At 37.2% G+C, this 13,653-nt stretch overlaps 1 protein-coding gene across 2 annotated transcripts; it reads right to left on the reverse strand.

Annotated features, from left to right (window-relative positions):
• Window positions 1–933: 933 nt before the first annotated feature.
• On the reverse strand, window positions 934–11,434 carry LOC146449420 (diphosphoinositol polyphosphate phosphohydrolase 1-like). Of its 2 annotated transcripts, XM_085101589.1 has the most exons (6): window positions 11,243–11,434; window positions 11,045–11,155; window positions 10,839–10,883; window positions 10,655–10,727; window positions 6,260–6,374; window positions 934–4,313 (listed from the first exon to the last, which is right to left on the reverse strand). In XM_085101589.1, exons 1-6 carry the CDS (start codon window positions 11,339–11,341, stop codon window positions 4,244–4,246), a joined length of 513 nt encoding a protein of 170 aa, XP_084957715.1. In that variant the 5' UTR covers window positions 11,342–11,434; the 3' UTR covers window positions 934–4,243. The 2 variants fall into 2 exon arrangements, with proteins under 2 accessions (XP_084957715.1, XP_084957716.1); XM_085101590.1 differs by having other exon boundaries at window positions 934–6,374.
• Window positions 11,435–13,653: the final 2,219 nt, after the last annotated feature.

Genomic DNA, 13,653 nt, shown 5'->3' on the forward strand with positions numbered 1-13,653 from the left:
ACTTAGTAACCGAGCCTTGATAACATTGCGTGATGCCTAAAGCGGGTAGGGGGTGTGGTCGGGGGTTCTCTCTCACGCAAGAAAGGTGAATTACACTTTTTGAAAACGGGAGAATTTAGAGCTCTGGCCTAAAAAATTGTAAATGCGCTAAAAACATTTCTTGGGTACAAGTCTAGATGACCCGTCTCATCGCTTACTTTGTAGGCTGCATGCAAAGGGCGTTTTAATCGTCCTCAAAATGGATGTGAGCAGAAATGCCATTCCCTTTTCAAAACTGCGGTTTTTCCGGAAAAGGCTTGGGGTGAAAGGGTTAAATCCCTGCTGCAAGTAGGTTCTCCCTCTCCGATACAAACATTTCCAAGAGGTTTGGTCAAGAAAAGCCAACGTAGGAATCGTTTCCGTGTGACCACTTCCGGCGTGACACTTACTGTTTCTCCCAGAGATGGTCACGCAAGAACCTAATCACGCGGGCACGCGCGCGACAGAGCGTCGTTTTCACGTGCTTCCCTGATTGAGGATAGCTGTGTGCTCATTGTAAGGACGCTATAACCCAGCTTAAAAAGAGGCAAAATGGGCGAAAACTGTTCCCAGTTTTAATTTCCCCTTTCACTTATAAATTCATTTCAGTGTGCCTATTAATCATTTGTAGTGAAAGACGGGAGGTTTCCATTGATCCTCCAGGGGCCTCAGAGACAGCGAGAAAGTGGGCGAAAACTGGGAAAACAAAAGGGACTGGAATAAAGGTAGAAATTAAGGGTCACTTTGAAGGGAACAAAGAAAATACACAAAACACCCACCTTAAATTGCAACTCTAGCAACAGAACATAATGTCAGAAAGCAACGTGGGGAGGAGTGTGGGGAGTAGGGACATCAAGAGTCCTCACATCCGTGACCCACTATAAAAAGGGCAAATTGAACACAAGCACAATGCTAAACAGTTCACATAATTTATTAACTCTCTCAAGTTTGGTTGTATAATACATTTCACACATCACAAGACTGTAATATGTTACACCTAAAGGAGATCTTGTTTTACTAACGTAGAGCAGTTTTCAAACAAGTGTCGCAAAATATTTCTATGCTTGCTTTGGTTTAGCTCAACTATACTGCAAATCGGTTGAAAAAAATTGCACAACTTCCAGTTAAAAGAAAAAAAATTCAGTACCAATATTTCAGCATGTTTATATGCATCAACACTTGCATGTTCTAGAATAAAAATCTGATTGGATCACTGGGTTGTTTACAAATGTTCCCATTGGCCAGTTATTATAGTGCTTTTTGGTTTTGAGACTGAAAACTGCTCTATCTGCTCTCATTATTAGGGATATAGAATGGCAAATCCGAGACTTTGCAAGACTGCAAGTCCCTTGGTTTAACACCCGAGACCGAGACTTCAGTAATTCCATAACTTTCAAGCCCAGGTGTTTACTTAAAACAAAAATCAGTGGGTAGGACTGAGAGCTTTTAAGTGCTGGACAATTTTCAAGTCAATAGTACCAAAAAGAAGGCTGCCATTCTTTATACATGTTTTTGTTGTTCATGTCTACTAACAGAAATAGACTAGGACCTTTCTTTTCTTGCTCAACAATTTGAGAGACTTTGAGACTCAAATATTCAAAATTCAAGACCTCAAGATGGTCCAAATTCTATCGCGCATGAGTTTCTGAGACGCCAACTTTAAATTACGAGAATTTGAGACTTGGTTCATATTATTTGACACTCATTGTTTTCGATTGACCATTCTATACCCCTATTATTAAGAATCACCAGACAGTTCATTTATACTTGTGAGCAGGGATCTCAAAGAGAGATCTCCACTTGCAGGGCAGTATACTTGAATAAATTAAACTGGAGTAACAATTACTATTGAAAGAGATCGCTCTAAAGAACACTAATATTTCGTCTCTATGTAAATGCAGACAACTTTGTCTGTCTCTTTAGTGTCAACAGAGGTGCAGTGACTGCATCTCAGTATGATTCACAAACAAATTAAGTTTAAATATCAAGAAATATGTAGCATCAGTATGAAGAAATTGAAACACACTGCAGAGTCAATTCTCTGCTCCATCATTTGAGAAAATAAAGGAACTTGTTTGCTGTGATCTGAACTCGTGGCATATAAATTTTGAAATGCCCAGGGAAGGAGGGTTGCACTTCTCCATAGAATACACTGTGAAACTATGACAACTGTGAACACTAGAAATATTGAGAATGATGTGTTGTCCAGTAAGTGACACAGGCATACTTGGAAAAAAAATTGGAGTGCTCCTATCAGGAGTCGAACCTAAGACCTTCCGATTACTAGTTCGGATGCTCTACTACTTAGCCACAGGAGACTCATGGGGGCTAAGGCCATTAAAATAGGTTCATGGGACAAATATCCTGCATACCACTAGGATTGGAATGTCATGTGTGGCATATGCACAATGGAAGTTTACTGTGTTCAGGAGGAAAACCAATCTGATTTGAGATTAAAAAACTGTAAGCTGCAATGGTACTAATAATAAGTCTCATTTTTGTGGTTTGATTTTTCCTCTGATTGGTCACAGAGCAATAAACATTCCAGGAACAATTATTCTTAGTGTTTACAGTTTTCTTGGTTTGACAGTCAATAAGAATGTGGTGCACAAAAGGCGTGGTTATCAAGTAATAATAATTATTACTTGATAACCACGCTTAAGTAGTAATAATAGTAGTAAGTAGTAAGTAGTAATAATGAGTAATAAGTAATAATAATTATTACTTGATAAACACTGTCAAGGCAATTATTGCCTTGACAGTCACTGGGACCTTTTTTTGACCAAAATTATTTCGGTAAAAAAGGTAGAGAATTTTGGACAAGACAGAACATGCTTTAAGTTATTTTGGGAGGTAAGATCCAATTTAAATTGGTCTAAAATAAGATCAAAGTACCTAAAAATCCAAAATAGTAAACCCTCCGTAATATCATCAATGTATCATTAACATATCACTGGGCTAGGTAATTAACTTATTAAATATAATTTGAAGGGAATTTCACACGTACTTCATCAAAATGTTACCCTTGAGTAAATAAACTATTTGAATTAAGGAAGCAATTATTGCTAAGTATAAATACGGTTTTGGTACTTTCTACATCTTAGGGAAGTTTGATTGTCTTTGAAACCTGGTTTTGTCAAAGTGGGGTTTGTACTCTATTGCATGGAAATGTGTCTGAAGGAAATCTTCTGGAATAAATCACTGTAGAATAGAACAGAGCATTACCGTGATCACTGAAAAGCTATAAAAAACTACTTGTATTCCTGTGCAAATACACATGTACAGTGTAAAACCCTGAGCATTTTTAAGGGCCTAACATGTCAATTTTCCTATAAACATGTACTCATAAAATGACAGTAATTTGAAAACATTGATGATTAAGTCATTTGTCTATTTCTTTTTAGCAAATAATTTATTCCTCTTTTATTTTCTCTATAGTTATTTCAAAGTTAATTTAACAAAGGTGGTCGTTTTCATATTCGTAAGGTAATAGGGTGGAGCATTTAGACAAACAAAATAATGCCTGCATAAGGTTTAACTCTGTCCAAAGAGTGTGGTCATGAAATCAATGTGGTCATGTCAATGGAATGGCCATATGTATTCTAGCCAAGGCGAAATGGAAAATCTTGCCCCAGTTTTACAGACCATAGATTTTAATATTTCTGGAATAATAATGTAACAGTAATAAAATATTTCTCTTTAATGTCACCAACCTCTGGTCTAATAATTTTATTTACAAGACGTAATCAAAATATGATAGGTACCCAGAGATTCAGTGTAATAACATTAATTTCTGTCAAGACTGAAGGGCTGTTCATGGGATTAAAACCTGCAAAACGTTTAACATACTTACTTGTATGCATCAAGCAAAAAACAAAACAAAAAAAACCCACGTTGAGGAGTACCTTTTACACTCGTCAGTTTGGTAGTGACCTAACTTGATGAAAGACAAGTAGATTTCTGACACTTTCATTTTTGTTCATGGAGAAAGAATTTATTTTCTTAGTTTCCATGGAAGCATTTCCCCACAAATGTTTATCACACAGTGCTTTACCAACTTAATCACTGCAAAAACAAAAGGCATTGAACTGTTTTTCATTCTCACCTCCTAGCTAAACACAATTATACTTTAGTTTCCTGTTGAAGATTGATCTTGCTCTAATGTCCTGATGTTGCAAACAAAACTGGACATAAATAGATTCTTGTAATCCACCACTACTAGTATTCAAACTACATCAGGCAGACTTGCTAGAGATAATTCAGCATAACCCCTTTCACCACAATGCACTGGTTTTCTGTTGAAGCAAAACAGAGTCTAAAACACTATCCACCAGAAAACCAGTGACGTCAACCACATGTACACTACCCTAGACTCAATTTTTGAGGGCTCTTTGCCTTTCAACATTCTTTGAAGTCAAAATGCCTGCCAGTCTTAGGGAAAATGGAATGGTGAGGAAAGCTCACTGAATTATGGAAAAAAAAGTTGGAACCTTTTTTTTTCTGAACAACAACCAAACCAGAACTTAAAGGGCCCTAGTCAGCCACACCTTTGTTTTTGTTTATATGCGAGAGTTTGGCTATTATATTTAATTCGCAGCGTGTCGAAATGAACGAAATCACTGTGAAACTACTAAAGATAACGAAACATACTTTCAGGAACACAACTTACAGTAAAGGAATAAGATTTCGCTTCACCATGCAATATCAATAATTTCGATGGCATCGAAAATGGCGGAGGCTGACTAGGGTCCTTTAATCTTTCAGAGTGGATTTTGGCATGAATTCCAAGGTTTAGGAGGACTATCTTCACAATTCTGTGATTGAATTTTGGCATTGTCACAGCCGAAGTTTGACGCTGACTGGAGAAGACAACATATTTTAAACTATGTATTCCAATCACACCAGTGTTAATGTTAATAATATTAAATTGTTATCAATATTATTATTGTTATTGTTATTGTTATTGTTATTAATTACTATTATTGTAATAAAGATCTATCATTTCTATGTCCATCCTGGTTATATCTCAGTGGTGTAAACCGTACACCTGGGGAGGACAACCGGCATTATTATTATTATGAAATTGAAAGTAAGTGAAAATATCTCCAGTTGATCTCAATGATGTTGTTGTTATTATTATAATTAAATTAATTTTATTATTTTTTAACTATTCATGGCAATACAACTCATTTTCAATCCACACTTGCCCAGTATAATCTATAAAATTATCAAGGTCTTGGAATTTAGCTTCATGAATCAATCAAAAAATGAATCTCAGTTGAATAATGTTTTGCACATAACATACATGGAGTTTTTAGTCCGGTTAAGTTACCAAGATTTTTAGAAACAGGCCCCTGGGTCCTGGCAATATCCTAAGATACATCTATGGTGTCTTTGATATCAACACTGTCCCAGCTCTTTTTCAAACATAATAAATTATAGAAAAAAAAAATTACAATAACAAACAGATATATTACTTTCACATTAAGACCTATAAAGCCCCAAAATGATCCCTAAATTGGTCTTGAGATGATCCAGACCCTGAAATAATCCCCAGTTTTTTTCACGCTAACCTTGAACTGATCCTAAAGTAATTTAATTTTCACAATGGCATGGCATGGTTTGAACACAGCAGAATTTAGAAGCTGCTCTTAAAGATTGGTAGACACTTTGAACACTATTTTACAACTTCGTTACATTTAATTTAAGTTTTTTTTTCGGTACATTTTTTTATAAAATTAATCAGCCTTTAGTTTACAGCGGTCACAAACTCAGGGAACACACAACCCACACTTGCCTTAAAAGGAGGCAGATAAAGTTGATCAAAGATAAGACAGCATTTCAAGGCGACAGCCAACAAAGCCACAATAATTATTGACAAAATGTTCACAATATTATTGTTTATTTTTGGTCAATCCTCAAATCCTTGTCTAAACTCCATTCCAAAATTACTTGGAATCATTTTGGGGTTACTGTAAAAAAAATTGGGGATCATTTTGGGGTCTATTTGGGGATCAGTTCAGGGTCGGGATCACTTGGGGGAATGTTCATGTAAATATCTAACACACCTTACCACTAATTTCACAATAAAAGACAATAATATCCTTTTGTTTTTTCACTTAAGACAGCTAGAGAATATTGTTAAATAATATTATTTAAAACATGAAATAATAATACTGCAGACACTGCTAATTTGTACAAAGTTGGCCAAACCAGTCTGTGGTTGGACTCGTAGTGTCACCTGCTTCCCTGCCTTCCACTGCAGGCTTTAGCAAGATACTGCTGTTGATATGGCTTGGCTGATAACATGTCCCTTGCTTTGTCTACTGAAAACCAGGATCTTATGCGGCCCATGTCTGGAGGGGAAAAGAATGCATAAACAAGTTATCATTTAAGATTATCAGTAAACGTCAGAAGTCAGAGAATGTCCCTTATTCTCCTATAATTCTTGTTCTTTAGTCATGTTCTAAGGGTCTCTTCATATGAGCCTGGTCGACCAGGCTGGCTCAGTTTCTGAGATCACGCCTCGCCACTCTTTTCTTTACAAAAATTTTGATATGTTCATATGAGAAGGTAGGCTGGCCTGGTTACTGAGATCTCAATTTTTGTGACCGAGATCTCAGTAACCGAGCTGGAAATTTTTCCCATATGAACACTCCAGCCCCGATACCAGGACTGTCCGTGACGAAACATTTTCAACTGTGCATGGCTTGTAAGGTTGCTGACAAGTCGGAATACGGTTCCACAGTTATTTTGGGGGATTTTTGGACATTTTTCATCTCGGTATTAAACCAGGATTAAATTTCCCATATGAACAGAAGACAAAATTCGTCCCGCCTAACAGGCCAGCACGGTTAAGAGGCCCTAACTCTTTATAAGACATTTGTCTTCACTACAGTCGGCAGCTAACTTAACACAGTAACTAGTTGCTGGCGGCATATGGCACCCTTGGTGGTACAGTGAATACACTCCAAATGCAAGCAGTACCTTTTTTGAGGCTGCCTACCACAAAAGAGAAATTTAAAGAAATTACATGACAGTAAAATAAGGTTTATCAATTCATTCACATGCTATATTCCCTAAGCCATCAATTAACTTGATTTTTCAAAATTTCACTCCACGACATATACTATCATTTCTACTGAGCAGCAAGTTGGTTGACCTTTTCCTTGTAATTATGTAGGGCAAGTTTGATTGATAGTAGACCTTTGCCAAGTGAATTAAGAGTTGAAAGGCTGCATAGCAGCACAATCAATGGTAAACTGATTATTGCAATCAATCTAACAACACAGCCTCACTCGAAACACCAGAGTGCTTACCAAGGCAGACAGCTAAAGTGTTTTAATTGGTTTATAAAGGCAAATAAGATTTTTATTTCAAAACTTACTAAGTAAACCACCCACAAGGATTTTAATTAAAAGTACAGGTCTACACAAACACTGACTGATTAAATATTGTTCACTAGAGGATTTCAGTTTCAATTAAAAAACAGTATCACTATTTCAAGCCAACCCCCCAAAAAAGATTAAGCATCACAGTGCTATAGTTCCTGTTATCACTATCATGTCACATACAAAAGCCATCTATAGTACTGTATCTTTATCACATATCTGTATAGCTTTGATAGATTCCCACTGTTGTGGGTATATGGACATGAATTAACTGGTTTCACATTGTGTTTAAATATCAAAACACACAGATCATTGATGTATGCATAGCTAAGTTGAACCACAGCCAAATGTTTTGTTTATACAAGGCTCTTTTGCATCATATCTTAATACATTATTTTACACATATACACGAGTAACATTCATGTCCATTTGGCGATAAAAATTGGCAAATGTTGATCACATTTGGTTGCTTTACAATCCTTAGATATAGACCCAGATGCCTCTGTCAAAAATAAGGGCAGGAGTTGTCATCTGTCACAACTTTGTTTTCTAATAACCTTTTGTTGAACACTGCTTTTCTTAAAAATCCAAAGACAAGTTATGGCAAAGTTTGAATGGGTTTTTGGCAGGTTTTCAAGCCATGCAATTTTGCCAGAATTCTTCCTAGCTTAGGGTATTAGAGCTTCTGTGGAAACAAGGGAAAATATTGAGTGATGGACTAAACACAGTACTCAACATATAATAACCAGAATTAAAGTGCTACTGTGATAAAATTTTACCTTTCTTATTATCATCAGCATTTGAAAGTATAAGAGGAAAGTATTACCCATGCCAAATTTTGAGTTGTAATTCCAACGGAAAGCTCAATTACTTCAGGTGTTATTTCCACATTCGGTTTGCTGCCATTACTCAATTCAAAAATGTCTGCAAACCGCATGGAGAGTTGGGCCAAGTAGAATGTGACATTATCTTATCCCTTTACTTCACTAAGAATCATCCCCATTGTCTTCAAAACTACCACTCATGTTAGAACTGAAATCAGAGTCATGTTCGGTAGAAGGAGGGGAAGAACTAGTTGAGGATTTCAACTGCTTTTTCTCGCTCTTCGATGCTGCCAAGATGATGTCACAAGAGGGAAGCAACTGCACAAAATTTGTCAGCTCAAGTACCGGTAGTTGCTGTTTGAGTGATGGCAGATGCATTTTACATACTTTTGGACACCCTTTTTAGGGTATACTTTTGTCAGGCTGGTCTGAATTATATTTTTTCTTGCGGTTAAAGTCTAAATATTATATGAGAGCCCAAACAAATCTTGTTAAAAATTTTTCAATTTTCGTCACGGTAGCACTTTTTAAATGGACCTTTAAGTGACAGAAAAACATGATTAATAAATCTTAATTTATGCCAAAAGGTCTCCAAGGCAGAAAAAATCAGGACCCAGTTGTTTGAAAGCAGATTAACACCTATCCCCAATTAAAAGTTACCAAAGGCTTACATCTCACTTTAATTTAAAAGCTAACAGTAAAGAAATGTCCAAGTTAAAACTGAGGGACAAAAATATTTTGGCAGAACATACATATTCGTTAATAATTCAACTGGAATCAAAGGTCCCACTAGCCCAGGTTTTGAGGGTTCACCCCAGCACTCCATTTAACCAGAAAGAGCATTTTTGTCTGGACTTCAAAAAGAAAAAGAGAGGTTATTGAGAAACGCAAATTCTAATGTCCAACTCAATTTCTTTAAAATATCTCCCAATGCCGATAGCAAGTTCAATGAGTAGACTGTCAGTATTTGAAGAATTGTCGCTTTCTTGGCAAACGTAAATACATTGCCATTTTTAAAATACAAAATCCCCATGAAAAACAATGGCAGTAGGTTAACATTTTGAGTTTAGGAACAAATTTTCCTGTAAAAAGTGTGAAAATTGGAAACATTACTTCCAAAAATTATCAAACGCCTGGAAAACTCTAGAATTTTTGGGAAACAAAAGAAATTTGGTGCTACTCAATCTATCAGTACTAATGCTGTTCCGAAACAAACAAGTTGTCCCAAAAAAACATACATGTAAATTAATACATTTTTACAAATCTGAGTGAATTGCTGTCATGGTAATGATCTATCTGCCAACACTCACGGACAAAATAAATGACTTTGTGTCTATTTATAAGTAGAAATTGGACATCATTAGGATATGTAAATTATTATGAGAAGAAATAACATCAATCATAGACCTTTGTCTTAATCTATTTTCAGTCTTAACTTGACAAAATTGAATATTCAAATTCTTTTCAGAAAACTTGTCAGACATTGAGCAACTCATGCTTCAGCTAAAAGAACATGACAAACAACAAAATATTCAGTTGGAATGATGAAGAAATCTTCAGTTGATGCTTTTAGTGTTCTGAGATTTATTTTCCTGCAAACCGAGCAGATTGATGCTGTATAAATAATTAAAATTGATAACTGCACCTTGAATATGAAAAACGGCAACAACTGCTAGAGGTAGACTGTCACAAAGAAAAGCTTCAAAATTTCAGGACTGAATTATGAACATTTGTATTTGTGATTTCTCGATAGGATTTCTAACTTGACCATGAAAATTTTTTAATAAAAACACAAAACTGTCTTAATAAAGAGGTCTTCAACTTATTAATAATGTATAACAACTTCCTCAAGATCGTGCTCCAAAACACCTAGTAATTTCTTTGCAAGTCTCCATTCCATCAATGAAATGTTTACTTTGTGCAACGAATGAACGCAAGGGATTTTTTTTTCAACAAAAAATATTGATGACGGAAATAGTATAAATTGTAAACAGTTTTTTCACTGTAAAAGAAATGTCCAATTCGAGATCATAGGGGTCAACTTGTTCAGTTCTGTTTATGAAAACATTCAATGGAATTTATTATACTGCAAAACCCGCGTCCGCTGTTTTACGATAATCAGGGGTTTAGACTTTGAACTATGTCCTTCAACCATTTGTAAAGCTGACAGCAGCTACAAAGAAATGTAACACTTCGCAGATGGTTTCGATAGCAAGACTCAGTGAAGGTGGATAGTCCAGCACGTTTACAGCAGTTTATTCACTAGATAATTCCATTCACTTGTTTAGTAGAGGCAAGGACGCTTTAGAACAACTGCAATGTCACTGAAATGTACATAATATCTTGCAACGCAAGCTTCAAATAACGAGTCAATATATTTAATTCGTAAGCTTATTGTACGTTTAGTTAAAATGAACAAACCTTCTTGCCACGTTTCGAGTTCCTCTGTCACAATAAGGACATAAACACAGGTCCGAGTTTGATTAACATCATTCTAAAACAAGGTAAAATAAAATGAAAATCTTGCAATAGCGTCACGTACACTTGTATTCACAGTTCGCCAAAACATCTCATGACCAGGCCAAGAGAATAATAATATTCACACCTGAAATTCGCCTAGATAACGTCCAAGGTTGCCGCGAACGCCAGCCTAAGGATAAGAAGAAATAAAAGTAAATATAGTTAGGTTGCCAAACAAATGAAGGAAAGGACTACTTACTAATAAACTGCACGCAAATAAGATTCCTATTTGAATGTTTTTGTCACGAGGAACAAACTTAGTAAACACAAATTCGTCTGTCTGTCACTAACTTCTTCCACAACTTCGCGAACTGCTGCCTCCTTTGAGTCTTCACCAGGTTCGACTCCCCCAGAAGGTACAACCCACCGGCCAGGATGCCGACAGCTCGAAACTAGCAGTACCTACGACGAACAAACACAAGCTTATCAGTCGAACCGTCCGCCATTCGAAAACGTGTCGGCCATGTGCGAAAGAAAATGTGCCAAAACCTCTTTCTCCTGGTCTGTTTTGAAACAAATACAGCCCGCCCGTCTCGTGTACCCATCCTCATCTTTCGTTCTGACACTGTTTGAACGGTTCTTTATCATCCTCTTGGGTAAAAAATTATCGTAAAAGAGTACAAATCAACACGCACTCCACAGAAAACAACCTCGCTAGCCTGTCGCCATGACAAGACTGCTCGTAAATTCGTGGCTACGATTGGTTATGTTGAGTCAACACCAAGGGGTTGTGGGATATTCCCCAAGCTGAAGCTAAAAATAACCGCTTACAAGGTACACACATCTGTGACGTGAACCATAGAGAATTCCGGTTCAAACTACAATTTTTCATTAATTATGGAATATAAATAGGAATTACTGAAAAAAATTGCGCTTTATATTATTCTGTAGAACAGTTAGACATCCATACTTTCTTGGCAAAATAAGGCCAAAGTAATAAGGGCAACGGATGATTTTCTTGCAATTTGTAAGTTGGTCAACAAACAATCGCAATTTGCAACGCAACTCCGCGCATAACAAAATTTCATGTTGCAGAAAGTAGAACTCCTTTCTAACTTTTACAACATGAAAATTTGTTCGCATAGCAAACAATCGCTTTTTTAAAACACGTGAACAAATCGTGTGGCGTGATCGTTATGGACCACACCCCATCTTCGCCACGCGAGCAAATCGAGGACTGCCAGTGTGGCGTGATTTTTAGGGAATTCTGCACCACCCCTTCCCGGTGATGGTCATTTGTAAACCAAATTTAAAATGGTATAATCGAGTGACTTTGTTCTCAATGAAGAAATCTGCTTTTTGTCGCCCCTGAAGAAGGTTAGTATTGTCTAACCGAAATATTGGGCAATAAAATTATTTTAGCTGTCTGTCCGATCAGCCTTGCATTTAATTTTACGTTTTATTCAACATTGCTGATCCTGATCTACACAAAGATCCGGCTACACTTTGCTGCTGTTTGTACAAGTGGTCCCCTCACTATTCATGAGTTACCTAAATCAAAAACACGCGATCAAATCGTGACTGGAAAATGTGGCGTGATTATCTATTGTTAGCGAAATTTGCACCACCCCAGAGCTACATTTTAAAGCTGTTTGGACTGTTAGCAATAGCAATCCCCAAACAATCCCTCTCTTGGAAGTCGATAGAACGAGCTAAAGAAATGGAGAAGCAATAAAACTCCTGAGTTGATTGTACTCCATCGTTTGTTCACCTAGCCTCCCTCGCAGACGCTCTTTTGGCTCGTCACGCAATCTTTCCTCCCCTGCTTGCTCACCTTGCCCTGTGACTGTCAAGACAGGGTACTAAGAGTCTTGCAGCTATCTATATACTGACTGAATTTAGTACGTTTAGCAAGAAAACTGGTGTTTTTCAGAGACGAGTCCTAACACTCCATCAGTCCACCCTAATTGAGTAAATTCTTTATGAATTTTCCATAAACAGGTTGGCAGGGGTCCTTTTAATACGCGGAGTTTTGGAAAGACGATCGAGTGACTGATTTCACAGTTTTGTTAAAACTGACGGGAAGGATTTTAGGTGCAGGTATGGCTAAATCACTGAAGAGTATGGAACGCGAAAAACCTGCCACCGAAATCGAACATAATTACAATGACAAAGGATATTCCATCAGTAAATATTGGTCGTGTGCAGCAAATAATGATGTCTCGTCCAGACCCCGCTTGGCATATATGCTGAACGACCAGAGCTGTCACACCACGACCATATTGGCAAACGGTCACGCCTCTATGGCCTCAGTGCAGTCGTAACGTTCCCGAAAGTAAGTATGCTACAAAAAGCGATCCAGACAAAGTTCTAAATCTCAAGAGCCAAAAGGTTTGAGTAATACTTTCCATTGAAATTCTGTGCAATGTTCTGCCTGTAAGGTTTTAAATTTGGCATATTTAAGGTTACCCTGCGAGCAGGAGCCCATCGGCTCCTGCTGCGAGCAGAGGCCCTTCGATCTTCCTAGATAAGAAAAGATCGAAGGGCCTCTGCTCGCAGGGTAATTTAAGGTGGTCTTCCACTCAAAATTTGAATCATTCCCTGTTGGTTGGAGACAAATTCTTTTTGTATCAATGGTCAGATCATCCCTTGGTGATACCAGCGATTGTGATGACAACTTTGCTTGACATCGTGTTGCTATGGTAACCATGCTACGGACCTCCAACAGTGAACGGTGGTACTTGCCTCAGAAAGGATATCTCTAAAAGTATTGAACCTTTTTCACATGAATAGATTATTATTGGCAAGAGACTATGTTAATAAACCCTTGATCTTACACACCTAAGAGCTGCAATCCCCCCTGGGCGTAAATGTATTTCTCGATGTTACATTTTCAAGGGAACGTGTTTAATGTGCAGAATTGGATTAAAGGCTATGAATAGTACACAATACCCGTCGAC

The sequence above is a fragment of the Pavona decussata genome, unplaced genomic scaffold, assembly GCF_977016875.1.
Source record: "Pavona decussata unplaced genomic scaffold, jaPavDecu1.1 SCAFFOLD_602, whole genome shotgun sequence".
Taxonomy (NCBI): Eukaryota; Metazoa; Cnidaria; class Anthozoa; order Scleractinia; family Agariciidae; genus Pavona; species Pavona decussata.